Source organism: Stegastes partitus, unplaced genomic scaffold (assembly GCF_000690725.1).
Source record: "Stegastes partitus isolate 25-593 unplaced genomic scaffold, Stegastes_partitus-1.0.2 Scaffold1703, whole genome shotgun sequence".
In the NCBI taxonomy this organism is placed as follows: Eukaryota; Metazoa; Chordata; class Actinopteri; family Pomacentridae; genus Stegastes; species Stegastes partitus.
Window position 1 is genome coordinate 19,656 of NW_007579434.1, and position 24,733 is coordinate 44,388.

The 24,733-nt window shown below is 40.8% G+C and overlaps 4 protein-coding genes across 5 annotated transcripts in view; 3 read left to right on the forward strand and 1 right to left on the reverse strand.

The window, feature by feature from the left end:
- Positions 1-276: 276 nt before the first annotated feature.
- Positions 277-5,022, forward strand: prkag3a (protein kinase, AMP-activated, gamma 3a non-catalytic subunit). Of its 2 annotated transcripts, none has more exons than XM_008301709.1 (13): positions 277-394; positions 531-570; positions 713-813; positions 1,749-1,830; positions 1,912-1,970; positions 2,118-2,178; positions 2,858-2,912; positions 3,023-3,149; positions 3,635-3,800; positions 3,879-3,916; positions 4,011-4,157; positions 4,239-4,418; positions 4,649-5,022. In XM_008301709.1, exons 1-12 carry the CDS (start codon positions 377-379, stop codon positions 4,353-4,355), a joined length of 1,011 nt encoding a protein of 336 aa, XP_008299931.1. In that variant the 5' UTR covers positions 277-376; the 3' UTR covers positions 4,356-4,418; positions 4,649-5,022. The 2 variants fall into 2 exon arrangements, with proteins under 2 accessions (XP_008299931.1, XP_008299933.1); XM_008301711.1 differs by having other exon boundaries at positions 2,118-2,163.
- A 1,579-nt stretch (positions 5,023-6,601) lies between these two features.
- retreg2 (reticulophagy regulator family member 2) lies at positions 6,602-15,193 on the forward strand. Its single transcript, XM_008301708.1, has 9 exons — positions 6,602-6,905; positions 7,395-7,498; positions 8,172-8,202; positions 8,550-8,679; positions 9,360-9,444; positions 9,728-9,865; positions 10,225-10,313; positions 10,932-11,067; positions 12,330-15,193. Exons 1-9 carry the CDS (start codon positions 6,652-6,654, stop codon positions 13,130-13,132), a joined length of 1,770 nt encoding a protein of 589 aa, XP_008299930.1. The 5' UTR covers positions 6,602-6,651; the 3' UTR covers positions 13,133-15,193.
- Positions 15,194-15,291: 98 nt separating this feature from the next.
- mdh1b (malate dehydrogenase 1B, NAD (soluble)) lies at positions 15,292-18,346 on the reverse strand. The gene is made up of 10 exons (XM_008301725.1): positions 18,325-18,346; positions 18,115-18,227; positions 17,900-18,034; positions 17,460-17,602; positions 17,213-17,381; positions 16,799-17,135; positions 16,577-16,718; positions 16,095-16,270; positions 15,819-15,958; positions 15,292-15,348 (listed from the first exon to the last, which is right to left on the reverse strand). Exons 1-10 carry the CDS (start codon positions 18,344-18,346, stop codon positions 15,292-15,294), a joined length of 1,434 nt encoding a protein of 477 aa, XP_008299947.1.
- Positions 18,347-18,596: 250 nt separating this feature from the next.
- fastkd2 (FAST kinase domains 2) overlaps positions 18,597-24,733 on the forward strand; it is a 7,577-nt gene continuing 1,440 nt past the window's right edge. Inside the window, exons 1-9 of the mRNA XM_008301715.1 lie at positions 18,597-19,783; positions 19,871-19,974; positions 20,123-20,231; positions 20,575-20,698; positions 20,875-21,014; positions 21,167-21,339; positions 22,120-22,277; positions 22,399-22,635; positions 22,932-23,028. Coding sequence (XP_008299937.1) covers positions 19,154-19,783; positions 19,871-19,974; positions 20,123-20,231; positions 20,575-20,698; positions 20,875-21,014; positions 21,167-21,339; positions 22,120-22,277; positions 22,399-22,635; positions 22,932-23,028 — 1,772 coding nt within the window. The 5' untranslated portion in view covers positions 18,597-19,153. The remainder of the gene's footprint in view (positions 19,784-19,870; positions 19,975-20,122; positions 20,232-20,574; positions 20,699-20,874; positions 21,015-21,166; positions 21,340-22,119; positions 22,278-22,398; positions 22,636-22,931; positions 23,029-24,733) is intronic.

Here is a 24,733-nt window from a genome sequence, read left to right on the forward strand (position 1 = left end):
AAAGCACTAATCTTTTGCTAGAAGCCTCGTGAGTGCAAAAACTGCCAAATTTGTGTCATTAATAACACTACAAGAAGACTGCAGGTGCGTCTTAAAAGCTAATGCATTCCCTTAAAAAGTAATAATGGCAGAGTGATGATGGGTATTTTTACAGAGAGGAGAGCAGATGTCTGGTTTTGGTTGAATAGGCAGTGTCCCTCCCCCTACTTGAGCCTCTGCCAGCTTCAGTTACCCCTCCCCTGAGCTCACCCTGGGCCGACACATACCACTCGAGAGCTCCTAATATAGACCCGACCGCCTTGTAGAAAAGGGTAACAAACCAAACCAAGCGCTTGCTGCGCGGAAACCAACTTTTTCATGGACACACAACAGAGTTATGGAGCCTCGTTCGCAGGTGAAACACTTGGGAGTGGGTGTAATTACTGGACGGGGTGTTTGTGAAGTTTGCCGAGGAAATGAAGTGTAGCCTTGAGGATTTTTAAAAATGCTGGTAATGTCATGTGGAGAATGTTTGACTTGATGTGTTGCAGGTGTCATTACCGGAAAAGAAGCAGGAATTACAGAAACAAGGTACGGTTTCACTGACTGGCACATAACTGCTTTTGGGTTTATGTCTTTGTAAATGTGCATGTGTGAACATGGAGATTCTGTAGAGAGGAGCTAACCTGTTGGCGCTTATTTGTGTGTGACCAGCTGTTGTCATTCCTCCTAGAGGCCGACGCCACAGTCTACATGAACTTCATGAAAAGCCACCGTTGCTACGATGCCATTCCAACCAGCTGTAAACTGGTCATATTTGATACCACGCTACAAGTGAGGCTACAGATTCTCAATGGAAATAATAATGTTCATACAAGTTTTGATTTATAGTGGGGCTGTGAAAGACGTAAACGTGACAAAAGACAGGAAGACAATGTGTTAGAGATGTAATTAAAATTATTTTTTAATGATTATTGTTGGAAGTTTTCCTGCAGACTCCTCCGTTCTTATGATTCTTACATTACCTTCCTGTGCCTAAACAACTTTGTTTTCAGTTCACACAACCACAGAAGTGATGACCAAAAACTTTTTTATTTGAGCTTTTGCAAATGGCTAGATGAGCTTATATGTGCCTGTCTTGGAGTTTTCTTTTCTTTCGGTGTCACTCTTGTTCAGTGTCTGATGTGAGACATTGGTACCAGATTCATCTTGGGGTGATGCTTGGATTCTTCTTGGACTCTTCCATTCTTGCCATTGCGGGGGTCACTTCTGCCTTCTTCCCTTGACCTTTTACATTTACACACTTGCATATGACTTTTAGCATTTCCCAGGCACTTAGGAAGCAACTCCTACTTAGTGATGGGCCCTAAAAGCAAACTCATTAAGCTTTTTTTGTTTTGGCTGTGACTTGAAAGCTGCTTTCTACTGAAGCTCTTGGGATTAACATGATGTAAGATGACTGAGAATCTACACGGGCTCTTAGCAGAAATGACCAAGAAGAAGCTGCATTTTGTGTTGATTTCAAGAGGTATGAATAATTCTGGATAGACATACATACATACATAGAACTCATTTAAATATATTATTAACATCTCTAACATTATGCTTGTCTTTTGTCAGAAGAAACTAATTAGTCAAATGTATTATAAATCTAAATTTGGCATGGCTGTGGGTAATTTTTGGGCTTCACTCTTTATATAGCATCTCATAGCTGAAGTGCATTTAGCTGTAAGAGTGCACTAACTGTGTGACTTTATCTGCCTCCAAAGGTGAAGAAGGCCTTTTTTGCACTGGTGGCAAATGGCTTGAGGGCTGCACCGCTATGGGACAGCAAGCTGCAGAGATTTGTGGGTAAGACTGTATCAAAGGCATCGACACAGTGACTCACTGTAAATTCTAATAATGGGAATACAAACCTGTTTTCTCCCACAGGTATGCTGACTATTACTGATTTCATCAACATCCTCCATTGCTATTATAAGTCCCCTATGGTGAGCATGAATGTACTGCAGTTTGAGTTTCCTCTCATGAGCTGGCATTGCGACCGGGTGTGCAGGTTTTTGGGGTTTTTTTGTTGTTGTTGCAGGGCTCCATAATTTTCATCAATCACATGTTGACACTGTGTTTCCGTCTGAAAGGTTCAGATGTACGAGCTGGAGAGTCACAAGATCGAAACATGGAGAGGTGATTCAGTTACAAGTAAATAACCAGCACGGATCAGTTGCATTTTCTCCAGGGTTTGTGTAATCAGATTACAAAAATACATGAGGTTATAGTTACATTGTGAGGGATTAGCATTTGTCTTTATTTAACTCACTTTGACAATTATTGTAAATGAAGCCATAACTAATATATTTTTTTCATGAATGTTTGTGGACAATGGAGTTTTTGTTCCTTTTTTTTTTACCTTGAATGTAAAAGATGAACATTTTGTGCTACAACTGCAAAGTGGAATTTGACTAAAAAACAGCAGCAACAGGAACTTAAAGAAAAGAAGCAGATGCATGTTGTCGAACACAAAGCGCCTGTAGTTTGTGCAAGAGCTGTTTTTAAGGGTAATTTGATTTGACTATTTGCAAAATGAGTTTTATCTGCACTGAAAATGTTGAAAGAGAGACAGAATATTTGTGTGACTCACAGCTTTGTGTCGACGTTCTTATTTTCTAGCATAAGGTGCAGTATTTTCAGTGTTTTATTTTGAAGGAATCCAAGTATTTCTGTTAGATTATTGTTGTAATCCAGTGGATTTACTTTCCTAATTACAAAAAAATGTCATAATTACTGATGACATTTCAAAGTAATCTCACCCAACCCTTATTACCTCTGTACACACATCTCTGTGGATTCCCATTTCAACTCTCTCTCTTCTCCTGTCTAGACGTCTACTTACAGTATTCCAATCACTTCCTCGTTAGCATTTCTCCAGAGGCCAGGTGAGTCCACACAGCACGCTCTCAGATGTAATCTGTGCTTCTGCTTGAACTCGATTTTAAGCCCAGTTAAGCTCAGCGGTGCATTCCTCTGTTATCTCTCCTCCTCCCAGCCTCTTTGATGCCATCTATTCCTTACTGCGATATAAAATCCACAGGCTGCCCGTCATCGACCCACAGTCTGGAAACGTCCTGCACATTCTGACACACAAAAGAATCCTCAAGTTCCTCCATATATTTGTGAGCTTGATTTAACTTGATCAACTCCAAAACAAGTAAAAGTCCTGCATTTAAAACTGTACTTTAATAAACATATTTAAGCATGATCAGCAAATTTTATAAAAGTGCTTATTCTGCAGAAAAATAGTCCCTAATATAAATACATGATGTTTTTGGATTAATACTACTGCCACATTTGTATTTATATTGCATGTTACTGTTGTGGATGTTTAAGGTGGAGCTAATTTTATTTACTAAAATTAAATTTGGTGTCATTTTACTGCAAAGAAATGGTATGAAAAATCTGAAAAGTAACTAAAACTTTCACACAAGTCCAATATTTGGCTCTGAGATATCGTGGAGAGAAAGGATGAAGGATGAAGACAAAATTTAACTTCAAGTACCATAAATTTGTGCTTTTCCTATTGAGTGCTTCCACCTCTGGTTACAACCTGAAGGACTGTGTGCATCAGTGTTCTTCATCTAAGGTATTTATATGTTTTCAGGGGAAAAAAGTTCCCAAGCCGGCATTCCTACAGAAGCAGATCCAGGAGCTCAGGATAGGAACCTTCAGGAACATCGCCACTGTGCAGCAAACAGCATCACTTTACGACGCCCTCTCCATATTTGTGGAGAGGCGAGTGTCTGCGCTGCCGGTGGTGGACGAACAAGGTACACCTCTCAGGAATCGATAAACATGAAACTTTATTTTAATTAGCACTGATGTCTATTATATGTTTGTTTCTCCAGGCAAAGTGGTGGCACTCTACTCAAGATTTGATGTCATTGTGAGTCCATTGTCCTACATTTTTGTTCTGGTTATTATCCCTGCACATTTGCTGACATTTTCTCAGAAACCAGCCCGTCTTGTGTTTGCTCCAGAATCTAGCAGCCCAGAAGACCTACAACAATCTGGACATGACAATGCAGGAAGCCGTTCGCAGGCGCACGTGTTACGTCGTGGGAGTGATCAAGTGCTATCCGGATGAAACCTTGGAGACCATTATAGCTCGCATAGTCAATGCTGAGGTAGACTTTTTCGGCCTCTTCAAGACTTCTGATTGAAATCACGAGATTGAGCATCAACATAACATCACTGTCTTTTCTCAGGTCCATCGGCTGGTTCTGGTGGACAGAGCTGACGTGGTGAAGGGCATCATTTCTTTGTCTGACCTGCTGCAGGCCATGGTTTTAACCCCTGCAGGTATTGACACCCTTTTATCCTAGCAGCAGGGGGCAGAACATCCCCTCCTTATCGTCCTGTGTCGTCCTGGCAGTGTACCCAGCCAGGTAGGGCTCTGGAGCCTCATTCCCACTCTAGCCAACCCCAATAACCCCCATCCACCCTGTTCCTAGAGGCTTTGACCCCACATGTTAGCACCAACTCCTGCTTTCAACCTTGCATTCAAAAACATGCATGTGCTCCCACGTGCACAGCTGCTTTACAAGGCTTTTGTTTCACTTTCTAAACACTCCCGCGACAGAAGAGAATGATCGCAGAATTCATTTGTGTCTTTCAGAAATCGACATGTGACTAAAACGAGAGAACATAAGGAAGAGATATTCCCCGGCTGTGCTGCTGTTTACATTAAAACGTCTTCTGTGATCTTTGGCTACATTCAAGTTCTATGAATGGACAGTGAGCTGACCCTGATGCCATCATGTGTCTCAATAGGTCCACAGCACGAAGCATACGTTGGCTGCATTTGATCAAATTGATCAATATATGTTTACTCAATATATTTCAGTAATAAATTTGTATCAAATCTTTCAGGTTTGCGGTCTTTCCAATGTGTTTTCTGTAGTCTACTTATATAAACAGCTTTGGAAATTATTATTAGACCACTGTTTTATGATCTTCCTTTTCAATTAAAGATGGTGTTTTGTTGATTCCCAGCTCGTTGGTGATGGGTCTCTCACTGCATCATCTCATCCTCTCACAGTTATATTCCTTTTTGGCATTGCTGAGTGATAATATAGTCCAGATTATCTGTTGACTTTACATATAGAGCTCATGCACAAAAAATAGCGACTCAATCAAATTTTGTCGGACATATAGTGTGAATTTTAAAATGCTTATGGTTTCAATTTAAAAAAAAAAAAAACTATTGCATTTTCTTATGTATTGTAGAAAAAGCTGTACTTTTTAAATCACTGTACAGGTGGTCTAACAGTTATAAAAAATATACATATGTAAAGACTTGGAAGATGCAGATGTCAATGTTAAACTCGAGGTAATTTTATTTTATTATACCTATTATATTTTTGTTTTGTTTTTTTATCTACAAACATACGTTTCCCTTAAATTAACCCAAGCCACTATGCATATTAATTAAAATAATATAAAATGACTTGTAAATACAGCTGTGACTAGTATATTTGAGGCATTTATTTTCTCATTGAAGTTATTTTATTTATTATTGTGTCTTTGGTTATTCTAAGGTGAGAATAATATCTGTTTGTGGATACAGGCCAGTGATGCTTCCCTTTGCAATGTTTGATTGGATGTTATCTGTATTTTCTGTGCACAGTAAATGTATATAAATCCCATAAATGTAGGAAATGTAACCACAACAGTTAAATATACACGGCTGTAGTAGATCTTCAGTAGTAGAAATAGCAGCTCTAGTAACAGGAAACTGCACGCAGCTTTTGCAAGTCTACACAAGTGTTCACCCTTATGATGCAACATGCCATAGACACAACACTATGTGTAACCGCACGGTGGTACACGGAGGCGTTCTTTAACCCTGTCCGCTCGACACAGTAAACAAGGAAACACGTGACTACATTTTTTTCTCAGCTATGACGGGCCTGAAGATCAGTCCGCCCCTCTTGTGTGCCGTCACTGCTGCGTCAAGCTGAGAGAAATCACGACGCAAATCCGTAGTACCTCCAAAATAAAATAAGCCTGAGGACATAAAGTCCCCTTTTAACAAAATTATTTCTGCATGAAAAGTGCATTTGTGTGTAAAATCACCATGCATAGGTTTGCATTAAATTCTGTACATTTTAAAAGGCACCAAATTTTGGTTGGTTGGGTTAAGTGACAGTGATTATATGTTTATGTGTGCTATTGTCTATGTCACCAAAACTCTTAAGACGTGATCATTTTCACTTATCACAGCAGAAAACAGTGGAAAATAATCACATCAACAATGGCTTAATTTAATTTGATATCAAAGACAGTCGTGGCAGTAAAGCTGAATGCACAATAGCAGGACCACCCCTAAATGGAATGCAGCCCTTCTTAATACCTGACTCATTGAAATCAGGAAAAATCCGTATTATTTTTCTTTTGAAGCCGCAGTCACAGCCTTTTTGTGTGTGTGTGTTTAGAACTTGTGTTTTCATCCACCAAATAAATCCTCGGTTCGGCTTTGTGCTGTGCGGCGCGTCATTCGCTGCATTTTATTTTGAAAGCCACCACAGGAAGCTCGGCTGTTTTAGGCGTGTCGAGCTCGACGCTGGTCTCCCCATAAACCCCGTGATCTCCAAAACAACATAACAAAGTGGGAGAAACATGGCGAGCGGAGAGGAGGCCAGAAGACGCCCCTCAGTTACCTCCTCTTCGGTCGGCCTGGAGGCTCTCTTCCCTCCGGGGACCTCGGAGCAGGCCTGTGCGGAAGGAAACCCGGAGCTCGTCCGCCTGCGGGAGAGTCTCCAGGCTTGGCTATCGCAGTATGAACCCCTGCTGCTGTGGGTGCAGAGGCTGCTGGTGTGGGAGAGGCCGCTGTACAGCATCTCTGTCGCCCTGACACTCAACACATTATTCTGGTAACCGTCGAGTCTGCGTTTTTTTATCACGTCTGCCTTCGACACACCGATAAGGTTGCTCTGAAGTGCAGCGTTAGCTCGCTGGCTAATGTCAGCGAGGATATTACGAGTGAACGTCAGGATAAGTTAGCTAATCCCACGTCTTTAGCTTAATGCTAACGTAGCTTGCAAGCCAAGTTTAAACTTAATTTTCAGCTCGGCAAGTGTGGCTGTATGCGTATTGGGGGGTGTATTGTTAAGCAAAACAGACAACATAAGTTATTTTTGAGTTGTTAAACGTGTGGTCAGCGTAATTCAAGGAAACGCTTGACATGCTGAGTGGTCCAGGCCTCGTTAACCAGCTGTCAGTGACACATTGTGACTAGCCTCATGCTGAACTGGAGCAGCTAATGGAGTTGCTAGGTTGTAAGGCTAAGGTGGCTGTTACACATTTAATGTGTTTGCATGTTTATGTCAGCTGGTTGGTTATGTATCTGTGTGTCTCCACAGGCTCCTGTCCTCCACCTCCCTGCGGCCTCTGTTCCTGCTGAGTGTGTCCCTGCTGGGGCTCATGCTCCTGGAGAGATGGAAGCCCAAGCTGCCCATCATCACTGGTAGGTTCACTCCTGTATGTAATCTGGTCTTAAATCAACATGGTATTATTAGTGCTATCATTTATTAATGCAAATCTGACAATCTGCTCAAGTGGTCCCCCACAGAACCACTGTATAAATGGTTGTTATTTTTAATAAATGTGCAATCAAGCGCTGCATCATATTGATTTGTTTAAATGTAGCCATAAATATATTTTTAATTATGCTCCAAGGCCTACACACACACACACACACACACATACACAAACCTCGAAAATGCTATCTCTAACCTTTTCACACTTTGTTTCTCTATCATAATCTTGGAAAATAACTTTAGATTATTTTCTACTGAAACAATGATGAATCAAACTAATACAGAAATCTAATATCCAAATTGCAGGAGCTGTAAGTTTTTGTTAAAGTATATCATTACAAATCAAGGATTGTGGTACTACAGACGTACCCTGCCTTACAAATTGTGAGGTAACATGCTTGTTCTGCAGCAAAAAACACGTCATTATATTCATTGGAATAGAAATGCTAAATCTACCATTCCCTGAAATTGTTACTGATATCACAACAGCTGACAAAATAATGCCTTTTCCTATATATCGCTTAGCCCTATTCAGCTATATATATTTCATTCATGATCTGTTACTAATTGTGTGGGTTTTTTTTTTTCCCTTTCCTACAGTTCAACATGCTGAGGTTCATGCTGTACCAAGGTATGTATTATGTGCATGACAAATGGTTTACTTATGATGTCTTCATTTCCTGAAGCACTTCGGCATTAGAACATTTGTTGGAGTTTGAACAGTCAGAAGGCTGTTTGTGTCTATGTCACACCATCTTCTTCATGTGACACTGTCATTATAACCCTATAACTCCCTGACTGGTTTAGTCTGTTGGATTTGTCTTCATCTCAATGTGTCTGTCTCCTTCCCTTGTTATTACATAAACATGGAATCCTACAGTACCACTCTGAAGACATTTAAGTACAGATTTGTGTTCTTAACGGATGTTTTTGGATTTTGTCGGTGTCTTCCTGTGTTTGTGTGTGTTGGGAAAACAGTGAAACAATGAGCGCAGAGCAGCGTCTGCTCAGTATTCCTGAGCTCAGCTACCACCTGGCTGAGAGCTACCTGACCTGCTGCCTGTATCTTCAGGAGATGCTGCAGTACAAGCGACAGAACCACGGCAAGGTACGGCACTTGTCACCGGTAGTAACACATGGAATTTAGAGGAATTGTGAATATTATGGTTATAAAAAAAAATTGTCTTGCGAAGCGGAATCTTATGCGACCCCCAAAGCGGTTTTGGGCACCTCGTGAAGGAAAATCATCAGTGTCAAAATGCTAAAACATGACATTTAAACAATATATATGTTTATTTAATCAGCTTTGTTAATAAGGGCTTCGTTTACTCAAGCATATTAGGCATATTTGCTAATTAAATGGTCAGAAATAACAGTTAGATGCATAGTTTTTTTTGTAAAGTAAGGTAACACGAACTTACTGCCTTTACTGTACATAGACTGATCATTCTTACTGTCATGCATAGATCTATTTTGAACCTGGAACAACCCTGAAATGGTGGCAGATATTTCAAGGACACTAAACATTTTTGGTACACCCATGCTATTTTGTGATGACTTTTTAAATTAGTCTTGTGCAGGTCATTAATGGCAGACAGCCAAATACTGCATGCAAGAGTCAACACTGCTCACAGTGCGACTGAGAAATACTAAAATATATATATCTGGGATTTCTGAAAGGCAAACTCAGCAGGTAACGCAGCTGTGAGAACACATTTAGACACAACACACCTGCAAACCTTGAAGGTGTGTCAGAGTCTAATATCGCTTTCCTTTTCTGTTTCCCAGTTCTGTGTGATGATGTGCAGCGGCTGTTTCGTTCTTGCTGTGGTGGGACATTATGTACCAGGAATCATGATCTCCTACATTATAGGTGAGTCACTTCATGACACTGTTGGAGTAGAGTTGTCATGATAGTCACATGGTGTGAGAGGACAGGCAAGGATAGCAGTTAGTGAGGTAATTGCATTGTCTTGTGTGTAAGTCATGCTTGTATTTAATATTTATATATCGCTCCTTGCCTGATTTAACAGTCCCATTCCTAGGTTCTCATTTGGAAATCACCCTTTTTCTCTGTGTGTTTGCAGCATCCTTCCTTGATGAATGTGTTGATTGTAAACAGGTTATAAAGTTGTCACTGCTTGTTCTGTCTTCAGTTCTGAGTGTGCTGCTGTGGCCACTGGTGGTGTACCACGAGCTGATCCAGAGGATGTACACCGGCTTGGAACCAATCCTGATGAAACTGGACTACAGCATGAAGGGAGATACCGAGCACCGCAAACACGACAAGAGGAGTGAGTGTTACTGAGACACCTTCAGGGTGTAGACCTGGAAGTCCTGCAGCCATAGCATGCCTGTTTTTGACATTAACACAGGATTTATTATGCAATTAGTCATTGATTTTTTAATCGATCGAGATCCTCTTTCTTTTCCTCTTACTGATACCCAGTCATTGACAGCTTTGTTTACATAATTGTGTAATAGGAGCTGCATTAAATATGAAAGAGGTATGATGAGAAGCTTCTTCGGCTACATTTGTACCTATATCTGATCCACCATTACCGTTCTATCTTTGAATCAGTTCTTTTCGGCGTTTGTTGTCTATTTCTCATTTCATTGTGTGCTAAAGATGTGTGTGTGTGTGTTCTGACAGAGGTAAAGAAAGAGATGGAAGAGGGGGATGAGCCAAGAGCTGAAACAGAAAGTGAGAGCGAGGAAGAGCTGTCCTGTTTTGCTCCAACGGTATGGACACACACACCTGACAACCAAACACATAACACACAGAACAGCAGACTTCGGTGAGGGTGTGTAAGGTTTAAAACAATAAGACCACCACAGGAAATTGCAGCAGTGGCCTAGAGAGCCGGATATGTTGCGTGCTGACTGAGGTCTGAAATGAACTTCGTGGATGTACTAACGGGAATGGAGCTCTGTGGTTTGTCAAATGTTTGGCAAGGTTTGTCTTTCAAGTACTGCCACATTTCATTTGGGCAACTGTAAAATTTGCATAGATAGCACTGACAGAGCTGATGTCATGTCGGTTACTGATTCATTGTCTTTCTACGGAAATAATAAGGACCTGCAGAACATAATGCAAATTTAAGAATATAAACATAAACCACAATGGTGTCCTGCTATAATCCTCCTTCCCTGAAGGCCACAGTTTCCGGCAGTGTTGTTGCTTGTGTTTATGCACAGAATGACAACCTTTTGATGCTAAGTCTGCTTAATCTTCATCCTTTTACTGGGTTTTCCTCTTTCAGTTGTGACAAAAATGAGAAAGTTGCTAATTAATTTGCGTTCATGCATTTTAAAGTTTTATGTATTTTTTTCTGTCTTGCTGTCGTCGTTTTTGGCCAGGTGGATGTAAAAACTACTGCTCTGGCAATGGCCATCACAGACTCGGAGTTGTCAGATGAAGAAGCTTCCATCTTGGAGAGTGGAGGGTTCTCAGTGTCCAGAGCCACCACTCCTCAACTGACTGATGTCTCTGAAGGTAAATCTCACTTCTTCACACTTCAACTGAGGAGGTGCACTGAAGAAGTTCCAAGACTTTGCCTATTATTGACAAAAACTGCACCTGATTTAAATAACATTTGGAACACTTTTTGGAAATCCTGTTCTCAACATTTGTTGGTGCGCATTTCTGATTTTACCACGAACCTCAAACTTGTGCAGAGAGCAAAGATCAAATTCTGTGTCAAACTGAGCCAACCTCCAAGTTGAGGATGTCAAGTCTTCAGTGGAGAAGCCAGCAATCTCTCAACTTAACAGTGGCGTATCAGGTCACAACCAAGGGCATGCGAATCGTTTTGCACCATAAATTTGTCCCCTAGGGTCAGGCTGTCAGCACCAACTTCTACTGTGACATCCTAAAGGATCTAAGGGAGAGTATTTGGCACAAACAACCTGAACTCCAACATGTGGCAATGCATGCTTGCTTACAGAGTGTTGAAAATCCACACATTTTTTTGGGCCACACCTTTGCAATCATTCTTCCTCACACACTCTACTCACCAGAATTGTCTCCCTGCAACTTCTTTTTGTTCTCCAAAATGAAGTTTAAGCTAAGGTATGCTGATTTGACACTGTGGAGATCCCTCAAATGTCAGAGATTACACACAGACAGAACAGGACTTTAAGGAGTGTTCTAAGTGTGGCAGGAGCACTGGGAGTTGTGTATTGCTACACAAGGTGAACACCTTGCAATGGATTAACTTAGGTATGTTTTTGTTTTTAATAGGCACTGACACTGAACTTCTTAATCTCATCACTTTTGCAAACATAGAAGTTGTTCTCTTGTTTGGGAAGAAAATCAAAGGTTTGGGTCAGTTCAGCTCTGGAAAAAGTAGGAATGCTGTTCTGCCAGCAGAAAACTGTCGTTTAGCTCTGCTCTGAGAAAGTATGCAATGTTTTTTTTTTTCTTTGCTATGCTTCACTGGTTCTGTGCGTCAGTAGTTTTCTGGGGAATTAGGAGATTTTCTGCTCAAGCGTGCACTCACGTCAACAGAGCAACCTATACATGTATTTATATCTATTCTACAGACGTATTGATCTCACCTACTCTTACTGTAGTCTGGCATCACCTCCTGGTACATTCAGTTATTCATTTTAATAGTTTTTGTCTTCTATTTAAAGCCAAAAACATTCTGAAGATTTTGCTGTGTAAAGTGTTACATGCAGTTTGTCTGGTTTAGATCCATGAGTCAGATGAGGTCTTTTTTTTTTTTTTTTTTTGCTGTCTCATTTCGACTACAGACTTGGACCAGCAGAGTTTACACAGCGACCCAGAGGAGTCCTACCTGCGAGATCTTCCCGAGTTCCCCTCAGTTGAGGAGTTTCCGTCCATTGAGCACAATCTGCTTCACTTTCCTCTGCGAGGTCCAGGCCAGGGAGACAGAACCCAGGCTGGTGCTCCAGCAGAGGGAGAACCGCTGAGCCCTGCCAGCCTCCTTATCCAACACCTAGCATCTCCTCTCCACTTTGTGAACACACATTTCAATGGACATGGACGACCCCCTGGGGGTGAGGAGGGCATGTTGCCTGTTCCAGGCACAGGGGAGGGAACAGCACAGAGGCAGGAGGGAGAGGAGAAGGAAGCGGCGGTAACCCAGGGAACACAGCGGTCATTGGAGGCCTTGAGCGAGGAGATAGTGAGCACGGCCATCTCCACTGTTGTGCAGAACACTCTGTCAGCCCTGCTGCGCTCCAGTGAGGCCAGTGACGAGCCCTCCCTGGATGAGTTCCTTCCAACCGATACCCCACCGAGCGCTTTGGAGACCTCCACTCCACCCATCGACACCACTGCTAACACTACAGTTACTACAACGGGGGCGGCGGGTCCTGACGAGGACCTGGACGAAGCGATTACGACGGAAAGCGGTGCTGCCGAGGAGTTCCCAGATGACACACTAGTTCCGACCGAGGAAGAGGACTTTGAGCTTTTGGACCAAAGTGAACTGGAGCAGGTGGATGAGGCGCTGGAGCTCAGCTCTGACAGACAGGTGGTGGGAGGAGGCCCAGACACGCCTCCATCTCCTCAGCATCAACCACAGTCATAGCTTTCCTGTTGACCCCCCCCTCCCCCCTCCTTGCCTCCACCTTCAACTGTTTTTGTTTTTATTTGTACGTTAGAACGACATTATAAACATACATACGGCTATTTACAATGCATTTATCAAAGAGTTTATTACTGTTGGTTGGTGATTGTGTGGCAGATGGTTGAGACACTGGGTCGGTTCTGCTTTCATAGCTTCGCTTTACAAGGGTCTGCTCAGCCTTGGTACCTGAGTTCTAGTTCAGGATTATCACATTTATTGGGATCATCAGCTACTACCAGGGGGTATTCACGACACAGCTTTACTGTACCCTTAAATACATCGATATTACATTCACAGTCTGGGTTTTTGTGTTGACTCATTTTTGGCTCGATAGTATCAGAGAGTAAGAGTCAAAAGCAGAATTTGGAATTACAGTTCTAGAGACATCATAACTGTTGAAATGTGGGCTCTGACAAACCTGTTTAGTCTCTTGGCACACTGAGGATGCCTTTATTTAGTATCTTGGCTCATGGCTTAACCCTTCCACCTTCAGAAGCAGACGTTTATGTAGATGGTGTTGTGAAGAGCTGAAATGTTGGATTATATGACTAATATTATATGCTATAAATTATTTAATTTAATGATCAGTTGATTATTATTATTATGATTAAGCAGAGGGGAGTCTGAAAGTACGTTTTATCCCTTCCATAATGATTGTATGTAAGTGTTTTAACGATGGACGTCCAAGTTCAAATTGTAGTTACATTTTCCCGGAGTTAGTGAAACGATATTAATCCCTGTCTTTACCTCTGAGGTTACAGGTTTAAAAATAAGCATTCAGTCATTGGTGGTTTTTCACTTGTTGCCTGCAAATGGAATCTTTGACATTATTGGATGTTGACAACTCGCTGGTCTTTACCCATACACATAAGTGACTTTCATGTGGCAAGATAAAAGAAATGTTCCTGAATTTCCTCTCTGTGATGGATGCCTCATTTTTACCACCGTTTGTGAATAGGTCATACATCCTCGGTCCATACTTAATTGAATTTAGTATTGATCTGGCAGATTTAAAACCATCATCACTGGGAAATGTATATTTACCAAATAACCTCCTGTGTGCCACGACAAGTTCATGCATGCAGTGCATCACGCATGTATTTACCATGATCAATATTCGAGTACAGTTTTCAAAAGAGCGTTACTTTTACTGGAGCAGATTTTTTTTTTTGTCTTGGTTTTTGAAGGGGCATAAAACTTTAATTACACATCTTTGTCTGGCCAATGCTGGGAATTTGTGTTAAAAGAAAATTGGCAAATATTTACAGTTGAATGAAGATTTTTTTTTTTTGCTTTTGTAAACCACTCAGCATCCAAATCTCAGGGGTGGGTTGTACAAAGTGAATATAACACTGCAGAATACGTGTCCATTTCCCCACTTGTCGTAGTGCACTGTATTTGTACTAACCTTTCCTTTTTTCAGTCTCCTTGTGTATAGTGTAGAAATGCAAAAAAAAAAAAAAAAGGAAAGTGTATATTCTGCATGTAAAAACAGCACTCTCTCTTCAAGTTCTCCTTGTCGACTGACAAAGTACTGCACAATTTGTGAGGAAAAAAAACATCTGAATGTTTCAGGTTAAAATAGCCTGTTAAATTCAATTTATTTCATTACAAATGAGGGGAATTAAAGTTTTGACGTGTCCTTACTTTTATTTTTAAAAGACTACCCAACTGTAAATGGAAACGGGTGGCAAGTGATAACATCAGATTTAGAGATTAACAGACTAGTTTGTGTATGGTAGTTGTGTGTTTTATGCTTCAAATACTTGCTTCTTGACCTATATATATAAAAAAAAGACACTTATCGAACTGTACAATTTTAAAAAAAGGAATATATTTTCTAATTTCTCCTTTTTCCATAAAGTACTCAGTTTGATCTTTTACGTCTAAAAAAAAAAATTGTAACTGCTATGGACAAGTTTCAGAAAGCGGAAAGGTTTGCTGTCATTAAACTGGTAAAATAAAACTGCAATTTCACATGTGAAAGTAAGAGAATAAAAGAACAAACTGAAACAAACTTAAGATGTTGCAATGAGATTTATCTGGTCACTCCATCATTCTAACTAACCAATGTGTGTGTGTGGTGCTTTTCTTTTTTCTTAAATCATTTTTTTTTATGTCTATAAAACGGTGTTATTATTGTCAGCCGCACAGTTTTCTGATCCAACTTCTTTTTCCTGGCAAAGAAAAAACACTCAGTTAGTACATTTTCTTCAAAGAGCCCGGACATTGCTCATGTACAGGTTTCTGATTGTATTTTTGGAGTTAACTAGAACATATTTAGGTGTTTTCATGTCCAAAAACATATTTTTTTCATACTGTAAATTGCTGCAGCACCTCTTATCAATCTCTGTCTGAAACTCTCGCAAAAACAGTGACAAAAAATTATTTTACTTTAGTTGTTGACTATTGCCAAACAAGCTGATAGGCAGGTGTTATGTGCAACTGTGTTACATGGTGACATAGACATGTAACAATAGACTAAAAGTGTTTCAGAGCAAAAGAGAGAATAACTCCCTTCGGTTTGGACTTTAGACATTTGCAAACCCCAAAAGCACAACAGGCTTTCTTCAAATAAATGAGCTGTGTTTAAGTGTAGCAGTGGAGCTGTGAAAATGTGCCCATTATTTTGTTTAACTTCACACACCTGCCTCAGTTCGCTTGCAGAAAGCTGAAGTCTCTCCTTCAGCTCGTCTCCAACAGTCACATCAGACACTACAGACCATTTGCCGTCTGTAAACTTAACTGGAACTGACTGGACAATGTCATCTGGGAGATTGTTGTGACCTGCAAGGAACCGTAGAGGAAAAACTCAATACAAACTAGAACAGCCAAAATATTGATTTTTTTAAACGTTTCATAGTGCTTAGACTTCATTACTACAGTGCCACTGTGTCACATGTTGTTGTTTGTTGTGTCCAACCTGGGCAAAGTACACCCACAGACAGGACCTCATCTGGATCGCAAATGCCATTCCATGCCCTCAGGACGGTGAGGATCCCATTGGCGGCTGATGTGTCAGCTGCTCGGCCGGTCTTTGAAGCCACAGCTCCACGTTGACATTGTACCAAACGTTGAAAGTCTGTCTCCAGCCATTTCCTGAAAAGGAAAAGGAGATTATTTCTTTTTGGCATATCCCAGCACAGGATGTTTTTTGATCAATGCAGGCAGATTGCAAGGGCAGATGTATTGTGCAATCAACATTTGCACAGACTGAGTTTGGTTGGAAGGTTTGTAATTTGATGGCAGGCCAGCGACAAACTTTTTGGTATGTTTTTATAAACTTGGTGGAGTTAACCCAAAAAATCAATGCATCTCATGTGTCCTGCACAGTAAGAACAAACCAGGAGACTGAAGCACTGTTACATAAAAAAACAAAACAGAAATCTTGCTTTTGTGACAGACCTGTCATGAAATATCTTTAGGACTGGTTGAGGAACGAAAGCTGGTCCTTTAATTGCCCCATTGTAGTTGCAAACCTTCGCCCTTTGCAAGTCAACGTAGAAAACACCACTGATGTTTCCCCACACGATAACATCTGTAATATCTGAGAAGACAGAGATGTGAGTCATCTTACATTTAAGCTGCTACAATGCATCTGACGCCAAAGATTTTTGCAGTAGATACCTGAGGTTCTCACTTTCATCTTCTTTGCAATTATCGCCCTGGCTTCATTCTCCAGCTGTGTTGCCGTGGCGACGAACTGTTGGCTCTCAACAGAGTGCGCGCTGTCCACAAGAAGTGAGCATCTCAGGTTGACGAATGAGTCACCAGATACGATCACCTTCACCTCCTTGTTGGCTCTTGTGTCGATCAGCTGTCCGTACTTTCTGTATCGCTCCTTTACTGTCTTCTTCTTTTCCTCGTCACTGCCGTTCTCTTTATCATCAGACCAGCATTCATCCAGCAGGAGGATGACATCTGCTTTTTGGAAGGCCTGATCCAGATCCATGTGGACGGTCACCTGGGGGGAAAAAAAATTGTTAGATAATGACTTTATTTTATTTCCGATGTGATTAAACAGTCGTGAAAGCTTTTTACCTCATGGAGCATACTGAGTGCGAGGTCCTCAACCTCCATCCTCAGCCCCTGCAATTCTTCTTTATTCCCCTGCAGCTCCAGTAGATGGAGGCTGATCGCAGAAACTTGGGGGAAAACCTCAGCAGAAAGCAGATTGGGGATCAAGATGTGGCAGGTTGGGCTGAGAGCGCTGAAAAAAAACACACTTAAAATATTAAAACAGTCACACAGGGGGAGGATGATATCTTTGTTTTTCAAAGAAACACACCCAGTGATCCATATGTGAAGGGGTTGAACAAGACTGGCATGACACTCCTCTTCCATAATAAGGTCCATCTTGGCCTTCAGGTTTTCTGCCGCAATACTCAGCATCATATCTGTGGGCATGTCTGACGTGATGCCGTAGTAGTCCTACAAAAACACTGGTTAATTAGAATCTTTTATTGCTAAGTACATTTTCACATAGAGGGAACTGGACTTAGTGTTTTGCTACATAACAGTAAACACTAAAAAAATTAGAAACATTTAAAGAAGAATAAAAGACTTATAATAATTGTCAATATAAGCAAAACAAGTATAGCACATCAAAGCTACTATAAAAGTAATGCAAATGTCATTTAGGTGAGCAATGTGCAAATATTTGTGTGGCGGTGTGCAAAATGTTGCATTTTAGATTGATTTTCACAAAGAAAGTCTATCTATATCTACCTGGCAGTGCTCTAGGAAGTCACTGAAGCCTCCTAAGAGCATCCCTTTGCCTCCCTGGTACACCAGTTCCCTCCAAACCAAAGGAGAATGCTCATGTTTCCAGCCATTTCTTTGGCAGGTGCCTTCCAGCCATTCCTATCACAGACCCAGTAGAGGTCAGGTAACAATAACTCCCAAAATATGCTACTGTTTTGCATAATAAAGAGACGAATTACATTCCACTCATCTGGGAGGATGGAGATCTTCTGGACCCTGAAGTTCGGCAGACATCCCTGCAGAGCGTCTGCTAAAAGTTCCGCTTTAGCATAATGAGGGCAGTCTGCTTTCCCTGTAGAGATCAACATTGTAGAAATGAGTACTATTTTTTTTTTTGTTTTTTTAATGTATCCAAATATTAGAGGGTAAACATGAAAATATGCCATTACCAGCGAGCACAAATTTGGCCATTCTGTGTAGAAGCGTTGGTTGCTTGGAAACAGGGGACGTTACGCTTATTTGGGTCCGCCAGGAAACAAAGTAATATCAGGAGGTATTAATATTAAGCCTGTGAGACCTGTGACTTGAAGAGGCACAGTTTGAGATTCTATTATATTATTAAATATCATACTTCGAACATAATATTACAAGAGGCATTATCAGTAGTATTTTGGCGGAACGTGTTGCACATGTTGCCAGGGGGACAAAATATGGCAACGGACACGACAGGACCCAACGTGACAGAAAGCTAAACTGGACTGTTTAACATTTTCATGTGATGTAGCTGTATATGTCATTGCAGAGCGAAGTTTTCTGTGCGTTTTTGTGTTGTCTGGCAAGTACAAAGCGTTACTTAAGGATATTTAAGTCAAGTATGTTTCTGTGGTCACAGTGAAAAGCTATGTAGCATCACTTTGCTAACGGAAGGTAGCTCGTCTCCTCATAACTTATAGGAGGCAGTTTGTTGACCTTGATAACAACATACTCCGATTACTCTGTAAATCGACATTTGTGCTGACTACTTACATGATTTATGAGCAAGTCTAGCTAAGAATGCAAAGCAGAAACATTTGGATAAATATTAAATTAATGCTAACTGCAGTTGCAATAGTAATATTAACCATTTCTTAGACTCCGTCTCCAACGTTTTATATATTTATGTTGGTGTCAGTAAATCGCTATTTATTCCACACAGGGGCAATGCTAGAATAAATTAGGACAGCCAGCTGTCCTTTTTGTCTTTCCTCTCATTTTGGTGTCATAAATTATCTAAGAACTATGTCTGTGTGGGTGACAGAGGACGTCATGAGATTGTGCCTGCGCTTTTGCAGTCGCAGGTCTCTATGGCAACAGCGCAATTTCCCGATGACAACATCAATCAAGGACACATGTTTTCCTAGTCAACAGTTAGCACATATTTGGGACCCAAGGAAGAGCCAGACATCACTTTCGAAGAGTGTCATCAGTTCAGTGAGGTTCTACTCACAGGACAGAAGTCCCAGTGATGAAGTGGAAGAGACAAAGTCTTCGCTGCCTTCTGAGGTCCAGTTTGATGAAACACCATCAGAGCTGAGACAGACGGTGTCCCCTTTCTATGACCACCTGCAACGCTGTGCCTCCCCATCAGCTGTGTTAGACCTCACCTGTCTGTACTCACCCTCGACTCAGCAGATCAGCAACTGCTTCACCCACATGTGGTCCACGACTAAGAAGATGTCAGAGGAGCAGCGGCACTATGAGCTGCAGCTGATGTTTGACCATCCTGACTTCGACACCCTGCTCCAAAAGGCCATGAACACTGTGGGGCACATCCCCAATGACAACTTGACTTATTGCCTCCTGAGCATGGTCAAACTGGGTGTGTCTCATCGTAGTCGTGTGGTAGAGACTTACCTTCGAACCTGCCAGGTAGGCACTGGCAAGCAAAGACATTTACATATCAGATGCATTTTTGCTTTGTTGTCTATTCATATACGTTTTACTGTCCACTAACAGGAGAAACTGAATTCCTTTGATGAGAAGAGTTTGTCTGTCTTGGCCTCCTGTCTGGAACATATGAAGAGCAGCTCCAATGTAGATGCACTTAAGGAAGGCGTGAGGTAGGACTTAACAGAAGATGGAGACAAAAAATATAAAACATTGCACATTTGGAATGAGCTGAGATATAATAAGAAAAAACCCTCCATCCTGGAGGATGCCATGATTACCATGAGTAATGCAATGATGTTTGCTGTTGCTGTATCTTAGGCTGATAGTTGAGACCCGTCTTCCCGGGATCGAGACTGTCATGGCTCTTCAAACTATGATGCGTTTGCTGGGAAAAGATGCCCCAAAGGACCTCAAACGGAAACTAGAGGTTAGTTTCTAAGACTTGGTTTTGACCATATTTGGCAGTCATATTCCTGCATAAGTATTCAAGCATTAATAGCATTTTGCCCACTTTGTGCTCACAGTCTGTACAGTGCAAGTTTGAATGGTTTTTGATGGTCACTGACGATATTTACGAGGAACTGTAAATTTGGCACATACTATTGATCTAAACATGCTAACTAGCTACATAGTCTTCTCTTCCTGAATCTTCACCTTTAACAGCTAGAAGTTCAGAAATACTTTGCATTACTAAAAAATACCTTATTTTTTGGTATCTATAGCCGATTCCGTTCCATGTTGTCATTTGTTCTGTCCACTGTTTATTCCAGAAAAAGGCCTTATCAATGACAGATCAGTTCAGTCCTCCCAACGACCAACACATGATCATCACTATGGCCACAATGGGCTTCTACTCCAAACCACTGCTGGATATCTGCAGTGAAAAAATCACAGGTAAATGTGCTTAAATTCTTCTCCACATTAAAGACAATACATGGATGCAGTATGGTATAACAACGGAATCACAAAAGTAGAAAACATCTTTGCGTGTTTTACAGTAATCAGCACCAAGAATCTGAAGAATCCTAAAATGTTATCTAACACCTTTTAACGTGTGTCTTTTCTGGTAGACAACCTCCATGGAATTTCCTTCAGCAGATTATATAAACTGCTGCAGTCTTATAAGGAGTTGCGCTACAGAGACGTAATTCTTCTCACCAGCATTGTAGAATATGTCACTTCTACACTGGATAAATGGACCAACAAACAGGTGCTGTGACAGACAACTGTCTTTCTGCCCTTTTTTTGTGAAATGTTAAATACAAGGCATATTCCTCATATTCGGATAAAGTCATGTTAGAATACAACTCAACATCCGACATCAACGTGTGCCTTGACTTCTGGACTGTTTTCTATTTTTAGGTGCTGCTCATTCTGTCTGTGTTTGAGGACCTCGCCTTCTGTCCTGATGCTTTAATGGAGGCGTATGCTGAGAAAGTGATTGCCAACCCTGACATCCTGACACTCAAAGACCTCCTATGTATCCTCAAGGTGTACTCCTCTCTGGCCTATGACCTGAAGCACCAAAGACAACAGTACGTCACCAACATGTCTCCAGCATTCATGTGTTTACTTTTTTTAATTTTGAGAATTAGCAAAATGTATTTTTTTAACCAGTTGTTTTGATTGGCGTTTTACATCTACTCAAGCTTAATAGACTTTTTTTTCCCTCAAATGGTCATAAAAACAGGAGGAAGCATAGGTTTGTGTCAATCATGAAATATGACAAACTCCTCCCTTTACTGTTTGCAAGCTGATCAGGCTCACTGTTGTGCATAGTTACCCTTAGAGGTGCATTCTGAACCAGGAAAAAATCCTAGATTGTGAGTTTAAAATGGAAGTAAATACAAAAGACTAAAGAACATACAATATTACAACTTGGCCCCAATATTTGGTCTGATTTGAACTCCCAACTGTTGTTGTGTTTTAGAGACACAAAGTGGAGGTCCAGGAAGAATAACAACATGCGTATTTGTTCTGTATCTGTCCACAAGGAGGCAGTCAGTGTGGTTCAGTAGTAAACAAAAACACTGGCATCTGTCAAATCTCAAGGCCAATTGCAGCAGAAGTCAGGCACAGCTGTCAGATTACTGGTTTTGGAAGCTGAGAAGAAGCACATCCTCCTATGTCAGCATATAAAAATAACGTTTCTCTGCTTTCAAACTGTTAGAGCAGCATTTTTTAGAGAGTATATGTTGGCCTTCACTGTTTTTACACAGTGTAAAACTCTCAAATGGACATTTAACAAGTTACTTAACAAACAAATTGCTGTTTTGTAAGATCTTATCACTTTGTTGGTTTTCTTCCTGCTCCAGGTTCCTGGATAGTCTCAGTCAGGCCCTGAGCTCCTATCTGCCCAAGATGTCTGGATTAATGTTGTTAAAGGCTGTTTACTATCTCTGTCTGCTGGGCCACTTCCCGTCTGCACTGCTGGAGCAGCTCCTGCAGAGCAGCACACTGGAGCAGCTGGAGGGTAAGACGACGAACAGTCTGGAAAGTGTAATCTGTCTTTACAACTTTCTAGTTCTCTTCTGTTTTCCTTGTGCTTGGGTTTTTGAGTTTCATCCTTCTAACCGTCCTCTTTTTCTGCTTAGGATCGAAGTTTCTCAAGAGCCGGGAGAGAATGTTTCAGACAGTGGACTTGTGTCTCCGTCTCGACCGTCCTCCTCTCCCCCAGCCCCTGACTGTCCCCACATCTGTAATGGGAGATCCCACCCCCAGCAGTCTGTCAGTCAACCAGCAACTCTCGCAGGGCCTGCAGAGTGTGTTGAGCAATGAGGCGCATACAGTGCTGCAGGAAATGGTGCTGGTGGAGAACATCTACCTCATAGGTAAAGAGAGGCTCTTTGAGGAAGGAAGGCATTAGAGATTCAGTGCGTGATTTGTGGCATAGAGGATGCATGTGTGCCTCATGTTTTTACCCATCTTGCTCCAGGAGTGCTTTTAAAAACGTGATTTTGATTCATCTTATAAGAAAAAAAGCACAAGCGAAGATGGATATAATTTTTCAGTTCCTATTTGGATTGAAGAAGTCAGTTGAAAGTTGTCCGCATTTTTCTCATTAGTGTTTGTATGCTTCAGAAAATGCCATTGTAAAGCTAGCAAGCCTGCGTTTGTGTGCTCTCAGATGGCATTGTAACCAAACCTCTGCCAAATCAAACCTCTGGGACTGAAGCAAGCAGCTGTGCAGGCGTCGAGGGTTCTCCAGCAGAGAGCAGTCAAAGGTAAGATATCGGCATTCGCTAGTAGTCAATAACATCAGCGTACTCAATCTTGAGCAAACCTGCTGCGGTATTTTATTATAACATTTTGTTTTTGATTTAAAGTGCTTATGTCATGTTTGGTGATGCTGTCAGAGCAGGTGGAGAGGATGTTTGGGCTTTCTGTTCCGACAGGTGCTGTTATCGCCAACATCAAATATCTGATTTCACAACTTGGCATGCAGCAAAGCTCATACAGTTTACATTTTAAATTAAGACAGTTATATAGCGAACTAATTAGGGCACAAAATATGATTGTTAAAAGCAAAAAATGAAGCAGGACTGTTACTTGTGTTTAACACCACCGTGTACTACAGCAACACTTTACATCTTTTAACGTTTTCTTGAGATGCGACAGTTAAATACAACTTTCTGTCAGTGTTTGTGCTGTAGCTTTCACATAAGTTTAAGAAGTTCATGAAGCTGTATTTGTGTGCTTGAGTAGTGTACATCTAGTTATTATTAGCCTTTGGAAGCAGATATATGTGGAGTTAAATTAAAACTCCATCTCCTTCAGTATCACAGCATCACCAACTCAGAGGCAAATCTTGAAATGTGCTTCCAGGCGCTATCTGGCACTGAACTAAAGAAAGCAGGCGTGTTGCCTTTCATTCTTTGACTTCATCAAACAGCTCCACCATCACTCAGCAGCAGGATCCATACTGTCCCCAAACAGAGAGTGAGCCATTTATACAGGTGGCACAGCAGCAGTAGCTTCATCAATTATTTACATCCTCTGATGTGTCATTGTGACCACACGAAGCCTTCTTAACCGTAAAAGCTTTTCTACAAGAAAACAGCTGAGCTGTTGTGCACAGACTCATATTTTCCTCAATAACATCATAAGTAGCAAATCAGTCATGGTTAATATGAATCCAGCTTTTATGTCTTCAGCAAATATACTTTCTTCCGGAGACTTACTCTGTTTTGTTTTGTTTTTCTATTGTATTGAGTGGATTATGAAGAGAGATTTCTGTTTTGCTGCTTAAATGGGCTAATATATGAAGTGTTATTACTGCAAGCATTAACTGATCTAGTCATTGAAGTGAATAAAAAGTGAGGCAGTAGTTAGTTTTTTTTTTTTTATTGAACCTATAAGTTACAAAGATGTTTCTATTCATGACAGAAATTTCAATTTACATGCAAATGGCATCTGTTCAAATTGAGCTGTTCTTTTGAACTTTACAGTGTTTCATGGAGGTGAACTATTTTTCAATTTAAGTTCATTACCATGTTGCAACATCCAAATTACTAAAAGATACAGAAAGTACAAAAATGCATTAAATAGTAAAGAGAATCTCAGTGGTGTCTGGCAAATAGTTAGATTTACTTTATGATTGTGACTTTGAAATTTCACCATTGCTGAGAAGTTGAATAAAGTTGAATTTCTTTTGGGAATTACAAACATCTTATTTAGAAAATTAAACTACAAGATCTCATTCTAGACAGAGAGCCATTGTTATTACATTACTATTTCCCAAGAAATACTTTCTCCCAAAAAAACAGTTCCTACTTCTACTTTCTGCAGTTTTATCTGTGAGCCCTGAACTCAGAGACCATAGACTCCCCCTCCTCAAGAATCACATTTTAACCCCTAAATATAATGGTATTATATATTAGTATATTATTAGTATTCATGGTTTCATTTTACTTGCACATCTGTACATTT

Coding starts and splice junctions, on each gene's coding strand:
- retreg2 (XM_008301708.1), top strand. CDS start 6,652: ATGGCGAGCGGAGAGGAGGCCAGAAGACGCCCCTCAGTTACCTCCTCT. Junction 9,866..10,224: donor CCGCAAACACGACAAGAGGA/GTGAGTGTTACT, acceptor GTGTTCTGACAG/AGGTAAAGAAAGAGATGGAA. Junction 10,314..10,931: donor TGTCCTGTTTTGCTCCAACG/GTATGGACACAC, acceptor GTTTTTGGCCAG/GTGGATGTAAAAACTACTGC.
- prkag3a (XM_008301709.1), top strand. Junction 2,179..2,857: donor GAGAGGTGATTCAGTTACAA/GTAAATAACCAG, acceptor TCTCCTGTCTAG/ACGTCTACTTACAGTATTCC. Junction 3,150..3,634: donor TCAAGTTCCTCCATATATTT/GTGAGCTTGATT, acceptor ATATGTTTTCAG/GGGAAAAAAGTTCCCAAGCC.
- mdh1b (XM_008301725.1), bottom strand. CDS start 18,346: ATGGCCAAATTTGTGCTCGCTG. Junction 18,035..18,114: donor TCCTCCCAGATGAGTGGAAT/GTAATTCGTCTC, acceptor GGTCTGTGATAG/GAATGGCTGGAAGGCACCTG. Junction 17,603..17,899: donor ACTTCCTAGAGCACTGCCAG/GTAGATATAGAT, acceptor GTGTTTTTGTAG/GACTACTACGGCATCACGTC.